The sequence below is a fragment of the Sarcophilus harrisii genome, chromosome 2 (assembly GCF_902635505.1).
Source record: "Sarcophilus harrisii chromosome 2, mSarHar1.11, whole genome shotgun sequence".
NCBI classification, from domain to species: domain Eukaryota; kingdom Metazoa; phylum Chordata; class Mammalia; order Dasyuromorphia; family Dasyuridae; genus Sarcophilus; species Sarcophilus harrisii.
The window spans coordinates 132,260,215-132,282,385 of NC_045427.1; the positions used below are offsets into that span (position 1 = coordinate 132,260,215).

General features: G+C 33.1%; 1 protein-coding gene across 1 annotated transcript in view; it reads left to right on the top strand.

The window, feature by feature from the left end:
* ATP6V1B2 (ATPase H+ transporting V1 subunit B2) overlaps positions 1–8,293 on the top strand; it is a 31,261-nt gene extending 22,968 nt beyond the window's left edge. Inside the window, exons 9-14 of the mRNA XM_003758039.4 lie at positions 260–383; positions 1,326–1,476; positions 3,320–3,402; positions 4,149–4,253; positions 5,956–6,085; positions 6,784–8,293. Coding sequence (XP_003758087.1) covers positions 260–383; positions 1,326–1,476; positions 3,320–3,402; positions 4,149–4,253; positions 5,956–6,085; positions 6,784–6,926 — 736 coding nt within the window. The 3' untranslated portion in view covers positions 6,927–8,293. The remainder of the gene's footprint in view (positions 1–259; positions 384–1,325; positions 1,477–3,319; positions 3,403–4,148; positions 4,254–5,955; positions 6,086–6,783) is intronic.
* Positions 8,294–22,171: the final 13,878 nt, after the last annotated feature.

Genomic DNA, 22,171 nt, shown 5'->3' on the forward strand with positions numbered 1-22,171 from the left:
AGAAGATAAGGATCATGGTGGCATTTAGCACATATTTGAATTGATCTATATGCAGAAAGTATACATAATGTCAAAAATTTACTTAGTTTATTCAGCAACTTAAAAATCACTTTATTTTGCCCTCAGTAATTTTTACTACATTTCTAAAATTTGTGTCTTTTTCAAATTAGAGTCTGTATAAGTTTGAACTTATCAAGTCTATATAGTTTGAACTTTTTAGCTTATGTTTTATATTTGAAGAACTTTTGTTCATTTTCAGCATTGAGCGTATTATCACTCCTCGTCTGGCTCTAACAACAGCAGAATTTCTGGCCTATCAATGTGAAAAGCATGTATTGGTCATTCTAACAGATATGAGTTCTTATGCTGAAGCTCTTCGAGAGGTAATTTTTTTTTAGTGTTGTTCTTCACTAAGTGTGATCATGCTAGTTACAGGAATGAGCAAAAGAAGTCTTTTTTTAAAATGATTCAGGAACTAATTATCAACTCTGAATTATATTGGCCTTTTGTGCCTTGTGTTTAAGTGCCTTTTTTTGGGGGGGAGGGGCCTTTTTCTTCATAAAGAACCTCCAATCAGAGAGTGAGGGTAAAAGAAAAGGATAAGGAGATAAAAACCAGTTAATATTGCTATTAATAAACCTTATTTGAGATGAGAGTTTAAACATATAAACATACATTTAATGCATTTCATTTTTGTATGTCTTGTTCCTTAGAGGAATTCTTAGTGTGTATGTGTCTGCCCGTGTGTGCCCATGTGTATGTGCTCTTTGTAGATAGTAAAGGAGCAATGTAGACCTGTCAAGAAGTCTTAGGATTAGAATATTTATTTTACTGTCACAGTTTAAATAAGACATTTAAAGAATATATTTAAATTCAAGTTTCTCACGACACTTCCCTATGACAAACAAAGTCAATTGTACTTTTTCAGAAGTAGATGTGTAATTAAATTTGTTTTTAGTACTTTCCTTTATTTTTTGCTGTTGATTGTAGAAGGGAGAAGATCATTGTGTATGCCTGTGTTCTCATGTTAGGTGACTTCCAAGGATATAGCCCTAAATCTTCATGTATCAGTATATTTTAGTTAAGGTGTAAAGTCTGAAATATTAAGTTATTATTATGTTGATTGAATTTCAGTGCTTGAAACTAGATTTTTGGTTTTCCCATTCGAAATAATTTGTGCTTATTTTGTAGAAAAAAAATTAAACAGGCAGTATTCCCTTTTTTTGAAATTTTTGCTGTTAAATAATCTATTGATGAATAGATTTTACCTTTTCAATAAAAGAGTTTCTTTTTTACAAATGTAAATTGTCTTGAATTGCTGATAGGTTTCAGCAGCCCGAGAAGAAGTTCCTGGTCGTCGTGGCTTCCCAGGCTATATGTATACAGACTTAGCTACAATATATGAACGAGCTGGTCGTGTGGAAGGCAGGAATGGTTCAATTACTCAGATCCCTATCCTCACTATGCCTAATGATGGTGAGTTTTTGTTTTTTAGTTATACCTATCTAATCTTTCTAGGATCTTGTATTTTGAAAAAGTCTCCGTCATACTGTTGAAGTTGATGGTTTTTATTTGCTAAGTTCTCAAGGTAGCTGAAAAATAGTCTTAGTTGAAATACTTTCATTTGTAAGTTATTTCCAACTATAAGTATCTTATTTGTAACAGGATGGGAGTTTATTTTAGACATTGATTTTTTTATTATCAGCAACAATACACCATGTATACTACCATAAACACAGACATATTAGGTAGAGAACTGGCTTCTGAATCAGAAAGAACTGGGTTCAAATTCCATTTCTGACATAGTACTGGATGTGTAACCCTGAGCAAGTCATTTCTTAGTGCATCTGTCCCTAGACAACTCCATTAAGATTAAAAATGAAAGATTTTCAATCTGCATTGAGAAAGGAAGTTCTTAACTAAACACATTTCCCTCCCATAAATGTATTAATCACACATATATAAATAAATACAAAGAGTGTTGAAATAGGAGTTGGGAAATCTTACTAACCTTGGCTCTTTTACTGACATAGTCACATGCCATTGGGTAAGTCATCTAACCTTTTAAAACCTGTACTCTCTTGTATCTCCCATACCCTCCCCTAGGTATGGGATGAGCTGTTAACCCTTAAAGTTTCATCTGTTGCTTATGATATTCTAAACAACAAATCTTTATCAAATGCCTCTGATACAGAGAACATTATACTTGATGCTGGTAAAGAAATATGCTACTGTTCCCCTAGTAATTAATGTGTATATATTATACCTGAAAGTTTTTTGTGTATATATTTTTGAGCTTCATAACAACACTGAAGTACGTTTACAAAGGAAACAAAAGCTGAACCACTTGCTTCATGGCTATACATCTAATCATTGTCAGAAGCAGGATTTGAATGCATGTATCCACTAGGTAACATACTGCCTTTAAGAAAAATTTTACTATTTTTATTTTTCCAATTGCATGTAAAAAATTTAAATTAAAAAAAATTTTGAGCCCTAAGTTTTTTCCCTCTTTTCCTTCCTTTCCCCTTATTGGGAATGCAAGCTTTTGTATATAGATTATATGCAGTTGTGCAAAAAATATTTACATATTAGTAATGTTGTGAAAGAAAACAAACTTAAAAAACAAGAAAAAGAAAGTTGGTTTTTGCACATTTGTAGGAATTTTTAAATTTAAATGAATACTTTTCAAGAAAGAAACTTGGTTCCTTGACAACTTCATTCCTTTTAACACAGTAATAGTTTATTTTTTAATTTCTTTATTTGTATTCAAATAGCTGTCATGATCTGGTATGTTTTGTCTATCTAGTTTTTAATTAGCAGAAGCATAAATGTAAGTAAAAAGATGGTAGTTGGCTTTTTCTTTATATTACCTTTTTTTTTTTTTTTTTTTTGCCAGAAGGCATTCTTTTCATAAACTTCAAGAACTTTCTATATCAGAAACAGTTTTACTTTTTAGAAACCAAATTATTGTGTTTCCTCTGAAAATCATACATTTAGTGAGGCAGTTATTTTTGAGTATATGTGATATTTCCAGTTAGAATTGATCCATTTTACAATGTCATCATATGTGGCTAACGAAACCTGCAGTGTTCCTAAAGTGTTATTATATTTTTAAGCTCATAAAAATCCCAAGATTTTTGGGATATCTTGTACTTAATGGAATGATCATGATCATACTCTACTGTAGCAGTGATTATTAATCTTACAAACTTAGTAAACAATTCTCATAGTTCAGATTGGCTCAGGAATTTGCTATTCTGATAAAAATTATTCATATTCAGTAAAGTAACCCTGAATTAACTATTTTTTTTGGCAGATATCACTCATCCTATTCCTGACTTGACTGGATATATTACTGAAGGACAAATCTATGTGGACAGGCAGCTACATAACAGACAGGTATATGAGAGACTATATAATATTCTGAAAAGTGCTTTCTACAATAGTAGTAACCAGTTGAATGACTTTGTGTCTGTCTGAAAAAAAAAATGCTTTGAGATCTCTTATAATGTAAATAATGCTCTATCTCTAATATGATTACAAATTATGCTCGTATGTGAGTAATTGTTGTAATCTGGAAACCGCACTGGTTTGGGGTCATAATTCCAATTCTTATCTGGTATTGGCCTCAGTAGGAATGACACTTGATACTTTTTAGGAGAAACATGATCATTGTCATCAAATATTTGAAAGTCTGATATGGAAGAAGGAATAGACTTAGGCTGTTATGGAAAAAATAGCAGAAATGGATAGAAAGTGAAAAGAGAATAATTTAGGCATGATATAAAAGGGAAATATTCCCAGTGTTAGAGCTATCCCAAAGTGGAATGGATGCTTCTTAAGTGTATAAGTACATATCAGTTCTTCTTGCATGTGTAATAGAACATCAAATTTGGCATTAGATGAACCATGTTTGAATTATCCAGCTTTGCTGTTTGCTAGCTCTATGATCCTTGGAAAGTTAATTAACCTCTCTGGGCCTTGACTTCCTTATCTTTAAAATGAGAGAGAGTTGAATTAGTTAATTTCTCTCCCTACTCTGAATCCTGGAATTTTTAACTATCAAAATGTTGTATCAGAGTATTCCAATCTTCTTAAAGTAAAGTTCTTAATTTCTTTCTCTTTTTCCTCTAATTCCACCCAAGATTTACCCACCTATTAATGTGTTGCCTTCCTTGTCCCGGTTAATGAAGTCTGCAATTGGAGAGGGTATGACTAGAAAAGATCATGCAGATGTATCTAATCAGCTGGTATGTATGTCCTTATACTTTTTGAATTTTTAAAAAATACACACCTTTTCCCTTTCTCTCATTTTCACCTCCCCTAAGTTCCATTAGTTATAGACTTTGAAATCAGAATTTTCCAGCTCCCTTAGATAAGTGGAAAGTAGGCTTTTTTATGGATAAGCACAGCAATAGCCTTTTTCTAAAGACGGTAGTTACCTTTTTCAGTTAAATATCACATTCTTTAATGTCCATGTCTAATATGACAGTAGTTTCTAAATCTTAAACCAAGCAACAAAACTGTTGTAAATTTTATTGGTAGTTTTATTACTATCCTAAAAAGCATTCAGTAAAATATTTCTTGGTACATTAAACAATAAACATTAGAAACACTGAAGAATATAATTTTATGTACTTATATATATTGTCTTGTTTAGACAGCCACATTAACAACGATTTACTTTTTTATCTAGGTTTAGAATACAATTTTCCCATAAAGACAGTCAAATAACTAATAGATGTGCATTATTGATAGGGTGTGGGAGAGACCCCTTGGGGCTTGCTCCATTATAAAATCTTTTTTTGAACCCAGACTTGGGAGTATAGATTCTGTATATTGAGACTCTCTTAAAATAAACACTGCTGAGATTTAAATGATTAAATATCTTTCTGCAACTCTAATGACAACAAAAGTGTTTCCTTGCATGTAGAATTCTATACATTTCTGAAACTAATAGTCTTAGAGTATGTATAAAGAGGTTAACCTTTTAAGTGAGACTGCTTTATGTTGAGTATTTTTGCATGCTTTAGTGTAAAGGGCTGAAACTCTTGAATTGATGCACTGAGGTCGAACAACCGAGCATTTAAGGCTAATTACGAATTGGACAATACTCTATAAGTATATGCTTGGAAAATGGCCCATCCCACTGTCTTGTGCTGGCTCGATAATTAGTGTATACAAAAAATTGTAGGAGGGACTAGGGGGTGTGGAGTAAGACTATCCAGGGTCACTTTTGGGTGGGAGACAAAGAAGGAAGGTCACAGAGATTCTGCTTCCATCCAATTCAGTCCTACCTATAAAGACCAAGGACTTTTGCTTATCCTGACCCCAGATGATTCTAAGGTATCCAGGGTGCTAATGCGGTCGTCACAGTTTAGTACATAAACCTTTTTGAATAATTCTTTTTTTAAAGTAACTTTTTATTTTCAAAATACCCGCAAAGATAGTTTTCAGCATTCATCCTTGCAAAACCTTGTTTCAAATTTTTCTCCCTCTTCCCCTCCAACCCTCTCTCCTAAACAATAAATAAACCCATATATGTTAAACACTTGCAATTCTTCTATATACACTTCAATATTTATCATGCTGCCTAAGAAAAATCAGATCAAAAAGGGGAAAAAATGAGAAAGAAAAAACAAAACCAAACAAAAAAGGTGAAAATACTATGTTGTGACCTGCATTTAGTCCCCACGGTCCTTTCTGGATGCATATGGCTTTCTACATCACAGGTCTATTGGAATTTTCCTGAATCCTCTCATTGTTGAAAAGAGCAATGTCCTTTTGGATAATTCTAAGCAAGACATATCTGGCATTAAACAGAATCTTTTATCAGGCTCCAGAATAGTTTCTTTAAATGATGATTTTATTAAAATTAGCCAGGCTAACTACTGTTAAAGGAAAATGATCTACTCTAAAAAAAATTTTTTTTTTTTGTTATGCTTTCCCTAGTACGCATGTTATGCTATTGGTAAGGATGTACAAGCCATGAAAGCAGTTGTTGGAGAAGAAGCTCTCACCTCAGATGATCTCCTTTATCTGGAATTTTTGCAGAAGTTTGAAAGGAACTTTATTGCTCAGGGTAAGATAAAAATGTTATACTTAAAAAGTTTATAGGAAATTTCATTAAGAATTCTGAAGATGTAGTTTGATTTAAAGAATGTAGTTGATTTGATTATATATCCCCCTTTTTACTTTTAGATATATTCTCTTGCTATTTAAGACTCTATTCTAGGTCTTAGCTCCTATGGAAGTTTTGTCTTACATTAATTCTCTCCTTTTTCTTTTCTTCCAGTTCTCATTTTGAAGAGGAGTTTAGTTATGTTCTCCCCCTCTACCTGGCACACTAATGGTCTTCTTCCACTCCAATGAGTGACCATCCCTTCTCTTTTAAACATCCCTATTTATCATGACTTTCACCTCCACTTCTCTACTAAACTGTATACCCTTGAAGATCTCTAGACTCTTGACAAAATTAATGGCCTTTTTTTCAAAAAATAAATAAATAAATGGATCTTTGTTTTATGCCTTAGTACTATGCATATAGTAGATACTCAGTAATAATAGATAGTTGTTGAGTGAATAGGGCAGGCTTTTTTTTCCCCTGAGGCATTAAGTGACTTGCACAGGGTCACACAGCTAGGAAGTGTTAAGTATCTGAAACCAGATTTGTACTCCTGACTTCAGGGCTAGTGCTCTATCCACTGTGCCACCTAGCTGTCCCAGGTAGGCATTTTTATAATGTAATTAATCATTTTCTCCCTTTACTCACTGTTTTAGGTCCTTATGAAAACCGTACTGTCTTTGAAACTTTGGACATTGGTTGGCAACTCCTTCGAATCTTCCCCAAAGAAATGTTGAAGAGAATCCCTCAAAGCACCCTGAGCGAATTTTACCCTCGAGACTCTTCAATAAAGCACTAGCTTCGACTTCATCTCTGTGAAATATTGGTTTTATTCTTCCCTCCCCCTCTCCTTCCTCCTTTGTGTTGGAGTTTACGTGTTACCCTGTAATTAAAACAAAGAATAGGTAACATATTGTGCCAGTGTTCCTGATGTTTTAAACTGATAATAGACTTTAAAATATTCTCTATTCCAAAAGCCTGTATCTTCAATGCTTTGTTAAAGTGGCTGCAGGGATTGAATTGAAGCTGTCTTTTATTGTGTTTGTACTTAATGGTGTAGTTATTCGTCTAATTACACCCTAATTATTTGGGTCTCCTGGACCTTATTTCTTTAAATTTCTTCAGGAGTGTGGCTAGATGAAGCTATAATGTCTTGGCCTCCAAATAAAGGTCAAACCTAAGTCTGTGCAAGTCTTTTAGGAATAGCCAAGAAGGATATATTTAATCCCCTTTACTTGAGAACATCTCTAGTCCTCCTGCATACCACTGTTCCCATGTTGTTGCCCAGAACAGATGGTACCTGCTTTTACGTGTTTTATGGACAGAACTAGCAAGGGAAGCCTTTTAACTCTGACTTTACTACATCTGTAATGAGGATGATCTACATATTGATCCCAGAGCATAGGCAACCCATTGGTCTTGATTCTGACTTTGGAGGGAGGAGAAACTCTTGGGTTTTGCTGCTACTCCTTCTAAGTTGGGTATAAAAACTTGCAACTTTTGCACAATTGGTATTTATCTGGTGACTGAGTTTCCTTCTTTGTCATGATGATCCTTATTAAGCCCCCATACAGAGGATTTGTAAGGTCCTACAATTATCTGTGTTGAAAAAAAAATTTGGAAAAGAGCTTAGGAACAAGCAAACACACTATCCATTCCACCTTGATAAATTAAGGCATGCTAGTGTTCTGACATGCTATCAGTGTTTAAATTTCAAGAATGTTTACCAAAAACTGAAAGCTTAAGGGAAAGAAAAGAAAATGCTGGAACGTGTAAATGAATATTTTGAATTAATATATAGAGCATTCTGTTGAAATCCTCTGTTTGGTCCTGCTTTCTGATCACTTTGGCCTCTGGGTTTATCCCGTGGCACAATTATTAACATTGAGATTCTTCAGGATTCTGATTTGCTCCTTTCTGATGTTATATCCCCTGCAGCTGTCTTCTATGCAGCTTTTCCGTTGTTTGGTCTCTTTGTGTTCTTTGTAACTTGGGTGCAAATTACAATTTCGTTTCTAGTGCATTCCATCCTAAAGTTGTGTAAAATCCTTTATTTTTCTTGGGATGGGAGAGGGTTGTTAGCATGAAAATATCAATGTAGAATATGTGACATCTGAATATTACAATATGAAAATAAATGTTAAATAAAATGGAAGTTGACTGAAAGTTATTTTATATCCTTTGTCTCACTTGAGAATTAATAGGTCACAATAACTGCAATATAAGAAGCTATTAAAATTCAAAGTTTTATGAGACTTAATTTTGAATATTAAAATCCATTATGACTTGCATAACTGCTATAAATACAGAAGCTGTTTTTTCCTTCCACAAAACTCCATTATTCATAATAACCTTTCAGTTTTCTAATTATATCAGAGGGAACCTTTTAGTAGACCCTAATCTCTTATATTCTATATTCTACTTTGGAGTTTGGTCCCTAGTTGATGTTAGTCCTTGGTTCACCTTCTTTCTAAGGTATTTATAAAGGAAGTATTTATAGATTGCTCCATTTTCAGGGTGGATAGAGGGAGCAGAAAGGGTGGGAAATAAGGGGAATAGTGGTATCTACAGTTTTTAGCTACATATGGTGAGGGGTGCTCTTTTGTAGGTCATTGGATGAATGAAAATTATTTTGCTCTATTGGAGCACTATCAATTGAACGTTACCACTTAAACATCAGACTACAAGTATGGGATTATTGCAGACCCTAGTGGTGTATGAGTATGAGTGGAGGTAGTTATTCTTAGTAATATCCTCCTCATAGACCATGCTGGATGTTAAACAGTTTCATTTAGATCTCCTGTATATACTGTGTAAGACTGTCTTAGAATTTGGGCAGTGAAATATACTATTGTATTTAGACTAATCAATACCGTGTATTAATTCATTGTGCAGCAGTTCCTTATTTTATTGGGAAAAAATGAAATTTCAATCATTTTAATTTCAAGACTATTTTCTGTCCTAACTAGGTTTAAGTGATTTTTTTTTTTTTTTTTTTTTTCTCTTCAAGGCTTTAATAAAGATGCTGTTCAAAGGACTTGTTAACTGGTGTTTGTTTTCAAGTGACTGTCAATCCAGTCTGCGCAACTAAGCAAAGGAAGACATTTTTCAGGCAATTCCTGGCATGTAAAGGCAGTTTAGTGCCATGATGATTTAGATAAATAAAACATTGCTAGTTTATGGAAATTTTAAACTCTACTATACTAGTGAATGGAAGCTTAATAAATCATAACTAGGTACATTACTTAATAAATCATGTTCTTTTGACTTCAAAAACAAAATTATTGTCATTCAGTTGAGGCAATCTAGCACAAATGGAAAAAGTCGGGGAAGAACTTGGCGGGGGGGTGGCTTTTCCAATCTCACTATATTATGTGATTTGGGTTCTTCTGTTGCTTAAGAGAAAGCTAACTCGAGGTGCTCATTGCTCCCTGCCTAGTACAACCTGTTTTTGAGGTGTGGGGCCTTGATCTTGCCACCTGCAGAATTACTATCCCTGTATTCAATGCTTCTAACTGTTGTTCAGAAGAAGGCAGCTGCTCCACCCATTGTAAGCAAACCTGGAATTTTGGAATTGGCACATGAGATCAGTGACTCAATTGATCAGGTGCTGCCTGATGACGGGTCCTGGAGACTTTTCCTTTGCTCTATTCTGTTTTTAAAAACAGTCTCTTGCCTAATGACTCAAAAGCATTTTGAAACAGGGCTTTCTCAGATCTTGTAGTTCAATTTAATATTAAGATTTTAATATTGGTCAAAATATTAGTAACAGATAGTTTTGAAAGGAAGAAATCCAAGCTGTCAGTAGGTATATGGAAAAAAATTACTAATAGTTAAGATGTCAAACATAAAGACTTCTGAGATTATTTCTTTGCCTTCATTACATTGGCAAAGATGACATAAAAGGAAAATGACATATTGGAAGGACTATGGGAAAAGAGGTACATTATTACAGAGCTATGATAAAACCATTTCTGGAAAATAATTTAGAAAATTACTCCAAAAGTCATTAAACTGCCATACATGTTTTTTATTTTATTTTTTTTTAAAGAAAATTCCTTTAGTATCTTTTGTCTCATCATTACAGTTATCCCCAGCATTCTTTCCCCTTCTCCCAGAGATAATAAATATCATTTTTTTAAAGACAAAAAAAGGGGAAATGGAAATCACAACTGAATCAATACATTAACAAGTCTGACATACAATTCATGTTCGGGCAGTGTCATCTCTTCATTTAAGTCATGCCTGATTTTTCTAATTTTGTTATATTCACTTTTTAAATTTAAAATTTTTAATCAATTTTTCTTTTTTTTTAATTTTCCTTAAATACTAACCAATTTAGTGTAAAAAATTTACTCATTTTTTAAGCCGAGTTCGAAATTCCCTTTCTCCTATCCTTTCTACCTCCTTGAGAAAGCAAGTATTTTGATTTTAAACATGTCCGTATTAGCCATGTTACAACAAAGCAATACAATTTTTAAAAATAAACTTAAATCTACATTCAAAATTCACCTGGAGTATTTTTGTCATGGGTCCTTTAGAATTTGATTATTGTCTTGACCAGAATAGCTAAGTCTTTCAAAGTTAGTCATATTTTTAATATTGCTGTTACTGTGTACAGTGTTGTCGTGGTTCTGCTTACTTCGTTTTGCAAAAAAATCAAATAAGACTTCGTAAGTTTTTCTGTAACTTTTTTTTAGCACAACAATATTTCATCATCATCATATATTGTGACTTGATCAGCCATTCTCCAACTGATGGGCATTCCCTAATTTTCCAATTCTTTGCCTTCAAAAAAATAGCTGTTATATTTTTGTACAAATAAGTTGTTTTCCCTTCTCTTTGATCTCTTTGGGTTACAGACCTAATAGTGGTATTGCTGGTCAAAGGGTATATGTGAATTTTTGTGCACAGTTCCAAATTGTTCTCCAGAATGGTTGGATTAGTTTACAATTCCACCAACAGTGCATTAGTGTTCCAATCTTTCCAAATTCTCTCCAGCACTTGTCACTTTCCTTTTCTGTCATGTTAGCGAATCTGGAGGGGTATGAATAAGATAGTATCTCAGGCAGAGTTGTTTTAATTTCTCTCATCCTAGGACTTTTTCATGTGACTTAATAGTTTTGTTTTCTTCTGAAAACTGTCTATTTGTGTCCTTTGACCATATATTTGTGAAATAAGACCTTTATCAGAGAAACTTGTTCTAAAATTTTTCTCAGTTAACTGTTTTCCTTCTAATTTTGGTTATATTTGTGTAAAACTTTTTAAGCACATATAATCTAAATTATTTTATTTCCAGTAATCTGTTTTTTGTTTGGTCATAAACTTCTTTTATGCATAGATCTGACAGGTGCATTTTTGCATACTCCCCAAATTTATTTATGATAATCATTCTTTTTGTCTACATCATCTATCCATTTTGACCTTATATTGTCATGTATTGTGAGATTTGGGTCTATGCCTAATTTCTGCCAAATTGCTTTCCAGTTTTCCTTGTCAAATGCTGAGTTCTTATCCCAAAAGTTTGGATTTGGGGGTTTATCAAACACTAGAGTACTATGATCATTTACTGCTATGGATTATATATCTAACTTATTCCATTAATTCACAATTTTTATTCCTTTTTTTATTATAACTTTTTATTGACAGAACATCTGCATGGGTAATTTTTTACATTATCCTTTGCACTCATTTCTGTTCCAACTTTTCCCTTCCCTCCCTTCACCCCCTCCCTTAGATGGCAAGCAGTCTTATACATGTTAAATGTGTTATAGTATATCATAGATACAATATATGTGTGCAGAACCAAACAGTTCTCTTTTACAGAAAGAATTGGATTCAGAAGGCAAAAATATCCTGGTATCTGATCTTTGTGGTATATTGCTATGATCTCCTTGTTAGTATTTTATTTAATTGTTGAATCTTTATTCATTAAAGAAATTGGTCTGTGGTTTTCTTTCTCTATTTTGGCTGTTCCTGGTTTAGATAACAGCACTCCATTTGAAACATAAAAGGAATTCAGTAGGACTCTTTTTTTACCTATTTTTAAAAATAGTTTATATGGCATTGGGATTAATTGTTCCTTAAATGTTTGGCAGAATTCACTTATGAATCCATCTGATTTGGGGGATTTTTTTCTTAGATTAATGATGGTTTGTTCAATTTATTTTTTTCAGACAAGATATTCTATTTCTTCTGTTAATTGGGATAATTTATATATTTTTTAAAATAAATATCCATTTTATTTAGATTATCCATTTAATTGGCAAATATTTGAGCAAGATAACTTCTAATAATTATTTTAATTTCCTTTTCATTGGTGGTGCATTCACTCTTTAATTTTTGATAATAGCAATTTGGCATTCTTTTTTAAAATCAAATTAACCAACAGTTTATTTACTTTTTTCTCATAATTTCAACTTCCAGTTTTATTTATTTTAATAGTTTTTTTCTTTTAATTTTATTAATCTTTCCTTTGATTTTCAGGATTTCCATTTTAGTGTTTAATTGAAGATTTTAATTTGTTTGTTTTTTTTTTAGTTAGGGTTTTTGTTTTTAGTTTTATGCTCAATCATTGATTTGCTTTTTCTCTCTTTTATATATTTACACATTTAGAGATATAAAATTTCCCCTATGTACTACTTTGGCTGTATCACACAAATATTGTAATAGTGTCCCACTATTGTCATTCTCATGAATGAAATTATTGATTGTTTCCATTTGTTCTTTGACTCACTTATTCTTTAGGATCAGACCAGTTCATTCCCAATTAACTTTTAATCTATGCTTCATGGTCCTTTATTAAATGTAATTTTTTTGCATTATAACGTGAAAAGGATGCATTTAACACTTTGCTTTTCTGTATTTGGTTGTAAGGTTTTTATGTCTTAATATAAGAGCCATATACAGTATGTATAAAAAATTTTCTATATCATTCAGTTTTTTCCAGAGGCCTATCATATCTAACTTTTCCAAGATTCTATTCCTCTCCTTAAAACTCTTGTTTATTTTAAGGTGAGATTTATCTAGCTCTGAGAGGGAAAAGTTAAGTTTCCCCCACCAGTATAGTTTTACTGTGTATTTCTTCCTGTAATTCATTTAACTTTTTCTTTGTGAATTAAGATGCCATATTTAGTATTGGAATGCATATTTAAAATTGGAGTGTATATATATTTAGTATTGATATTATATGTCATTATCTATGATTTCCATTAGTAAGCTATAGTTTTCCTGCTTATCCCTTTTAAATAAGATTATCTTTTTGTTTTTGCTTTTGCTTTCTCAGAGGTTGATTGTTATCTCTGCCTTTTTTGTTAATTTCAGCTGAAGTATAGCAGATTTTGTACCAATCCCTTATTTTAACTCTGTATCTCAGTTTCAGATTTTTTTTTTTTTTTGGTAAAAAAAATATTGTTTTTAAAATCTATTCTTCTATCTGCTTCCACTTTAAAGGAGGAGTTCATTTCACTCCCATTCGTGATCACTATGTATTTCTCTTCATCCCATTTTTTTGTTTCTTCTCTCTTTATTCTATCCCTCCTCTAAAGTCTATTTTACTTCTGCTCCCTTCGTTTTTTTTAAATCTCTTTTATCATTTTTCCTTTTCCTTATCTCTTATCCTTTTCATTAGCTTCCTCTTGCCCAATCCTAATTTTTAAAGAATTATTTTCTTCAATGAGGTTCTATATCTCTTTTTCCATTTGATCAATTTGATTTCTTTTGGGTGTTATTTTCTTCAGTATTTCTTTTGTGTGCCTCTTTTACCAAGCCATTGGTTTTCCAAAATTTCCTTCCTCTGCCTAATTTTTCTTATTTAATTTTGAAAAAAAAATTCTAACTCTTCCAAGAATTCTTGTTGAGTTTGTATTCATTCAGTTTTCCCTTGGAAGTCTTGCTTGTAGGTTCTTTAACTCCATTTTCTTCTTTGGAATTTGTGTTGTGATCTTCCCTATCATCATAGTAGCATTTAATGGTCTTGTTATTTTTATTGTTGTGTTTGCTCATTTTACTACCCTATTTATTGTGTGGGGGATCTGTCTCAAACTTCAGGCTTTTTTGTACTGCTGTTTTCAGTTCTGAGGATTGGAAGTTTTCAGTGCTTCCAAGTTGGTGTGATCTAGGGAGAGGTATGGTAATTGCTTTCTTGATCTTCATTCTCATTCTTACACTGAAAGGGCTCTTAGAATTGCAATTGATACTGCTCTTCTGGGATCTTCCTCCCTTGGGACTGAAAATGATATTGTTTTTATAAAGTCCCTGATCCCTTGAGGCCAAAAGTGATACTAGCCCTCAAGGTTTTCACTCCCCCGACTGGAAGTGCTGTCCCCATCCTTCCACTATAATACAGAAGTGGGTATAGGTAATGATCTTGCCAAACACCATCTGATCCTGTGTCTGGTGCTAGCACAGGGACACCCTCTAATCTCTTTCTGACCACTTGCCATGTCCCCTTACCATCTCAAAGCTGTTGCTGCTTCTGTCTGTACCACTGGTGTTTCAGTCATATGGACTCTGGGCCAATCTTCTATGCCATGTCACAGATCTTCCCTTCCAATGTCGTTGCTGTAGGCTGGAAGATGTCTCATGGTGACCCTTTGCTTGGCCACTCTTGAATTTGATTTGGTGGGTTTTTTTGTTTTTGTTTTTTAAAGTTGTTTGGAGGGGAATGTTGGGAGAGCTCAACTGTTTCTCTACATGGATTCACTCCTTATATTCACTTTTAAAAAATAAGTTTTTTGTTGAAGTTTCTTGTTTCCGTTTTTATTTTTATATCATCATAGTTAGCTCCAATATTTCTCCTAATTCACCTCCTGGAGAGTCATTCTAAAAATAAAATTTTTTAAAGAAAAAAAAAAAAATCAGAACATCTGAACAATCTATCAAAAAACTCTGAAAACATGTGCAATGTGTAATATCTATTTCTACCTCCATATTAAGGGATTTGAAATGTTTTCATTTCTCTTCATTCAACTTTTACTTGATCTTTATAATTTTCTTACATCCACTTAATTTTTTTGTTTTACACTGTTGGTGTGTGTGTGTATGTGTGTGCCTCTGCTCTTTGCATCAGTTTATATACCACAATTTACTTAACAGTACCCAATCTATGGACATCTATTTTGTTTTCAATTCTTTGCTATCATAAAAAATGCTGCTATAAATATTTTGATGTATATGAGGACGTTTTTGGGATAAAAGTGTAGTGATGGAGTCTGGTTCAAAGGATACATCAATTTTATGTATTTTGCACAATTCCAAATCACTTTCTAAAATAGTTTTACCATTTTGCAACTCTACCAACAATGTATTAATATTTTTATCATTCAACAATCCCTCCATCATCTACCCTCGCCATTTTGCTGATTTTAAGAGCATGAAATGAAACCTCAGGGTTGTTTTGATTTGTATTTCTTTCATTATTAATGATTTTGATCATTCTTTCATGTGACTGAATACTTTGTAATCGTTTTCTTTTTCTTTTTTCTTTTTCTTTTTCTTTTTCTTTCTTTTCTTTTTTTTTTTTTGCTGAAGCAATTGAGGTTAAATGATTTGCCCAGGGTCACACAGCCAGAAAGTGTTAAGTGTCTGAGACCAGATTTGAATTCAGGTCCCTCTGACTGGTACTCTAACTAGCTGCTCCGTAATTCTTTTGGGAACTATCTGCCAATAAATTTTTTGACCCAGCAAAACTAAAGCTATGCCTCAAAGAGATCAAAGAAAGAAGAGAAGAATTAATGTACAAAAAATATCATCTCTTTTTGCAGAGGCAAAGAACTGGAAAACAAATTGCACATCAACTGGGGAAATTTTCAATTATAAGAATTTTTTTATCTTCCTATCAATCATGTAAATACCTACAATATGATAAATGTTGGGGATATAGTTTCTATCTCATCCTTCCTCCCCTCACTGTCTCCTCTGTTTCTGTCTTTCTCCACAGACACACACACATTTATATGTAAATATTTATTTTTAACTCTATTGTATACTGATGTCTTTTAGCCTCAAAATAGAAAATGGTTGGCAAGTTCTCTTAAATTGGTAAATAAGCCACAAAATGAACTTATATATTGCCTTTCAAAGGAATTGGACTATTGGGGGCAGCTAATTGGTAGAATTGAACTATCAAACTATTAAATAGGAATGTGCTTCAAGGATTCAGGTGTTTCAGACTAAAAACTAGCATGCAACTAAAAATAAGTCGTCCATCACCGCTAGAGGGCAGCAAGTCTTTTTTTTTTTTTTTAATCACTAAGCATTTAAGTCAAAAGACTTTTTTTTTTTTTTTTTTTTTTTTTTTAACTTCAGTGTCCTCCTCTGAAGATGAATCCCAGTCTTCCCTGTTTCCATTGTAAGTTTCTAAGATTGGATTTTTTTCTTCTTCAGCTCATTTTTAAAAAATGAAAAGTATTAGTGTAAGCACTTCTAATTGTGGGGTGGAGGGTAGGAATGGATCTCTGCCATCACTTTAGCTCTCTCCATTGCCTTGAAACTCCAAACCAAGAACTTCCTTCTCCTGCAAGTGCCAGCAGCCAGCAGCATCCCTGCCCCACTGCCCCTGTACTCCAAGGATGCTGCTTCCTTTTCATCCATGGCTACATGGCAACAGCACAGTAGGTCCTGGCATTCCTGATCAGCTCAGGTTCCCTCAGTCTTTCAGGACTCAGAGCTGCTGTCTGGGAGGTGAAAGTTTCTGTGGTTCCTGCTGGGGCTCCAGCCAAACCCAGTACTACCCATGGAGCTAGGCTCACTTCACAACTGATTATTCGCAGCCTTAGGTCTTTCTTCAGATATTGGGTTGTGCCTGGAGGACCCCTGTTCTGTCCCAAATCTTCTTGGGTTTTTCACCAGTTTATGTTCACCGTGAGGTACGAATTTATTCTGTTTCTGGGGGAGAAACTTATCGAGCTTGAAATTCTGACCTACTCTTCCATCTTCCCAGAATCCTGTTCCCCAACTCTTTTAGTCAAATCTTTAATCATTTAATTAATCAATTGTCTAAATGAATATGTAATGATAATGCTGATATTCATGATCGTCATTATTGTTATTAAGGTGGGAAGGATCAAAAAGATGAGACAAGTAATCAAATCTGTTCTGGTCCAGGCTTTTTCCCCCACCTCCCTGCCACTTAATAGTATTCCCCCCCCCCCCCCCCCCCAATTACACGATAAGCTAGTTTCAACATTTATTTTTATAAGATGTTGAGTTTCAAATTTCTCTGATACCTCTTCCCCAAGAGAGCAAGCCAGCTGATATGGTATATGTTCAATCGTGTTAAACGTTTTCACATTAGTCATATTGTTAAAAAAAAAAAAAATAGAACAAAAGGGAAAACCCACAAGAAAAAAAAGTAACAGTGAAAATAATGTCTTAATCTGCATTCATCTAGTCTAGTTTTTGTCACTGAACTAGTTGTATGACTTTTGCCATGTTGCTTCACCTCAGTTTTTTCAGCCCTAAAATGAAGAATTGGACTTATAACTTTTAAGGCATCAGTTCTTAATTTTTTTAAAAAGTGATATGGATCCCTTTGGCAATTTGGTAAAGCTTATGGACCCCTTCTCAAGATAACATTTTCAAATATGTAAAATAAAATAAATAGGATTATAAAGGAAATCGATTATGTTTAAATATGCTGTTTTTCCCATCCAAGTTCATGAATTCCACCCCCCCCCCCCAAAAAAAACCCCACAATCTAGTAATATGAATAGACTGCTAGACGGACTCAGGAAGATCTGAATTCAAATCCAGTTTCACATGTACTGGCTATGTGATCTTGGCAAGTCAGTTAAACTTCCCTCAGCTTCGATTTCTTTATCTGTAAATTGGGATTAGTAAAAATTCTAATTTTTTAGCATTATTGTGAGGATTGATTGAGATAATACCTTTAATGTTTTGCAAATCTTATAATAGATGATAATGATGATGGTGGTAGTGATAATGATTATCTATAGACTGCATCCATGGACCACCCCCCCAAATTTAGAACCCTAACTCTAAGATCTCTTCTAATTTAAAAAATCCTATAATTGTTTGAAAGAAAGGTAATTTGTTTTAGTCTATTGAATTAATTCAACATTTATTAAACACAATGTTATGTACAAGCTACTTCCTGAACTATAATTAGACATGATCATACCAGTCCTTGATCTTGCTATCCCCCACAAATTTATTACTTTCATGTTTATGAACTCCAAAATTCATTTATTTGAACACAATCTCTTGTCATTCCACCTTTTTCTCTACTTTGTAATCCCCAAACCTATTCTTCATGCTCACTGAAACCTCCCATTCTTTTCCCTCTCTATTTTACAGGCTCTCTCCCCCACATTTCCTATAATTTTTTCCTTTCTTGACTTTGAATAAATGAATAAGGGCAGGCAGGTGGCTGAGTGAATAGAGTATAAGACTCAAAGTCAGAGAGACCTAAGATTGAATTTTGCCTCAAAATTTAAGTGGCTGTGTGACTTTAGGTAAAGCATTTAAACTCTTGTTGACTCAGTTTCTTCAATTTTAAAAGAAAGATTGGACTCTTTGACCTCTCAAGGTCTAACACTCTTCATTGTACACTTAGAAGTAAGGAAATGGTCTTTAAGATTCATTGGGTTCTTTTTTATGTATCTGTGGTGATTTTATTTCAGATGAAAGTTCTGAATTTGGTTACAATTGCTCTGAAACTCAGTTTGAGAAATTCTAATTCTAATAGACAGAGATATATCTGTCTTTATTTAATATGTATCTTCTTTGTGGTTTACAGTTTGCTGGAAATATTCAGTGGTCCTCAAACTACGGCCGTGGGCCAGATACAGCAGCTGAGGACGTTCATCCCCCTCACCCAGGGCTATGAAGTTTCTTTATTTAAAGGCCCACAAAAAAAAGTTTTTGTTTTTATTATAGTCCAGTCTTCCAACAGTCTGAGGGACTTCACTAACTGGCCCCTATTTAAAAAGTTTGAGGACCCCTGATTTAGATAATGAAATTGATTATATTATAATATTTGTGGAAAGAAAAGCGTGGAGAACCACAAACAAAATCTAGAGACTTAGATGGAGACTTGATAATGAATAAGTGGGTCAAAGAACAAATCTTAGAAACAATAGCTATATATAAAGAAAATGATAAAGATGAAACAGTATGTCAAAATTTCGGGGGGGGGGTGGAATCTTATCTTTACAATCATACATTAACAAAACAGAAAAAGAACAGATAAATGAATTGTATATTTTTTAAAATTTAAAAAAACCCCAATAAATGCGAAATAAGCACAAAAGACGAGCTATTAAAAATTAGAAGGGAAATAGATATTAGGAAAATAGTTCCATATAAATCATAAAACTAAAAGTTGGTCCTTTAAAAAGAATATTGATAAACTTCTAACTAATCTAATTAAAAAAAGAGCAGAAAAGTCAAATCAATAAAATGGCAAATAAATAAGGTGAAATCACATTAAAACAAGAAAAAATTAAAATAATCAATATCATGCACAGTTATAAGCTGACAAAGCTGAAAACACAAAATAGAAAAATATTTTAAAATATGGAATACTCAAACTATCAGAAGACGAGACAGATTTTAAATAATCTCATCTCAAAAGAAAAAAGAAAAAAAAAAGTTCCAATTATAAAGAGAAATACCAAAAGGGGGAAAAAAAATCTCTTGATTCTGGTAGACTTGTAAGAGAATTCTAATAGACTCAAAGAATAATACTTATACTTATTTATTCAAATTTATTCAAAAATTAGGAAAGAAAGCACTTTGCCAAAATCTTTTTAGGAGACAAATATAGTCCTAATACTTAAACCAGGGAAAAAGAAATCACAGAAAGAAAACTACAGGCCATATCACTAATAAAACATTGACTCAAATGATAAATGAAATCCTATCAAACAGATTACAGTGATTTTTCTAAGAAATTATTCATTATGATCAAATGAAATATAACAGATAAGCAACATTTGGAAAACAACATAATTGATTTAACAACAAAAACATAAAAACACATGATCATTTTAGTCAATGTAGGAAAAAATTTTTAACAAAGTAAAAAACTTTTTTTTTTCTGAGGTAGTTGGGGTTAAGTGACTTGCCAAGGGTTACACAGACAGGAAGTGTTAAGTGTCTAAGACCAGATTTGAACTCAGGTCTTCCTGACTTCAGGGCTGGTGAAAATATTCTTTAATGCTAAAAATTATACAAAGTATAGGCATAGAGGGATTTTTAAAAATTTTACCAAAAAAACATCCTTCTAAAAACTAAAAACAAGTATCATATGCAATTAGTGTACCCTAGAATTTTCCCCAGTCAACATAAGAGTGTAGAAAGGATGCCCACTTTCCTTATTATCATTTAATATAATTCTGGAAATGTCATTGATAGCAATAAAACTAGAAAAAAGGATTCAAGAAGTAGAGACAGGTAAAGAGTAAACAAAACTATCCTTGTTTGTTGATGATGTAATGGTTTGCTTGGAAAACCCCAGAAAAGCAGCAAAGATTGAGACAATTAATAGCTTCAGCAAAGTTTGAGTCCACAAAATAAGTCTTCAAAAAAAAATCAGTGTCATTTCTACATAAGAAAATACAAGAAGCTATGCTAGAAAGAGAAATCCCATTCCAAATAACTACAAAATACATAAAATGGAAATTAATCTCCCAAAGCATGCAACAATCTTCTATAGAGTCAATTACAATTTCTTAAAGAAATAAGAAACAACTTTAATAGCTTGAGGGATATCCAGTACTTAAGGTTTGGACACAACAATATAATAAAAGTGACAGTACTACCAAATTAATTTATGTTTTAATGCTCTACTAATCAAATCACCAAGAGGTTACTTTATAAAATTAGATAAAATAATAAAATTCATTTGAAAAAAACAACAGATCTAATACCAAGGGAAATGATGAAAAGAAGTAAAGATAAAGGGATAGTTGCATTTCAATGCTTCAAACTACATTACAAAACATCAGGCATCAAAACCATCCAATAATGTTTGAAGAATAAAGATATCGATGGGTCAGACTAGCCAGGGGAAATTTAATTACAAGAAAACTCAAAAACCCAATGCTTGACAAAATAGAAAACATAAATTACTTAAGGAAAACTCCCTATTTGATTTTTTAAAAAGTCTGCTAGGAAAACTGAAAATTTGTCTGGTACAAATTAAGGCAAGACATTCTGGGGGTGGAGGGAAACCAGGAAGCTCTTTGAGCTCTCCCAATTTCCCTCGAAAACCACATGAAACCAAGCCTCTGAACAGAGTCTGATGCAAAGAAATCACTCTCCAGCTTCCAAACGATTGGAAAAACTTCAAGAAAAGTCAATCTCATTGAGGTAAAAAGGGTATTCAGCCTAGGTCAGAAGGAGTGTAGGAAAGCCAGTGAGAGAATCTTAATCCTAGCAAATCATCAAGCAAAACCCTTGTCCTGGCTCAGCAGAAGAGCAGACCAGTGGGACAACCTCCAGTCCCAGCTCAGAAGGCAAATTCTTGGAAACCAGGTTGTTTTCCTGGAAAGAGCAGACAAAGGTACCCCCTGAAAACACAAAGGTCCTCTTTGCTCAAAGCCAAGGCTCAGAGCTGCACAATAAGCTTGTGACAGTGCCCCTTTTACTCCAGGGGCAGGGCTTGCCCATAAAAGTAAAAAAAAAAGAAGAAATACCAAAAGAAAAGGGGGGAAAAATGAACAAGAAACAGAAAAAGGACCTTGACCATAGGAAATTACTATGGTGACAGGGAAGACCAAAACACCAACTCAAAGGAGGACAAAATGTCCTCAGAGGACATCTCTCTTGATATGATATGAATTAGTCTGAAGCCCAAATTAGAGTTGCTCAAAAAAAAGACTTTAAAAGGCAAATAAGAAAGATAGAAAGAAAAATAAGAAAATAAATGAAATATAAGCAAGAGAGTCAACAGCTTGAAAAAGGAAGGCAATTTCTTAAAAAAAAAAAAATACAATTGGCCAAATGCAAAAAAAAAAAAAAAAAAAAAATCCACTGAAGAAAACACCACCTTCAAAAGTAAAATTAATCAAATGGACA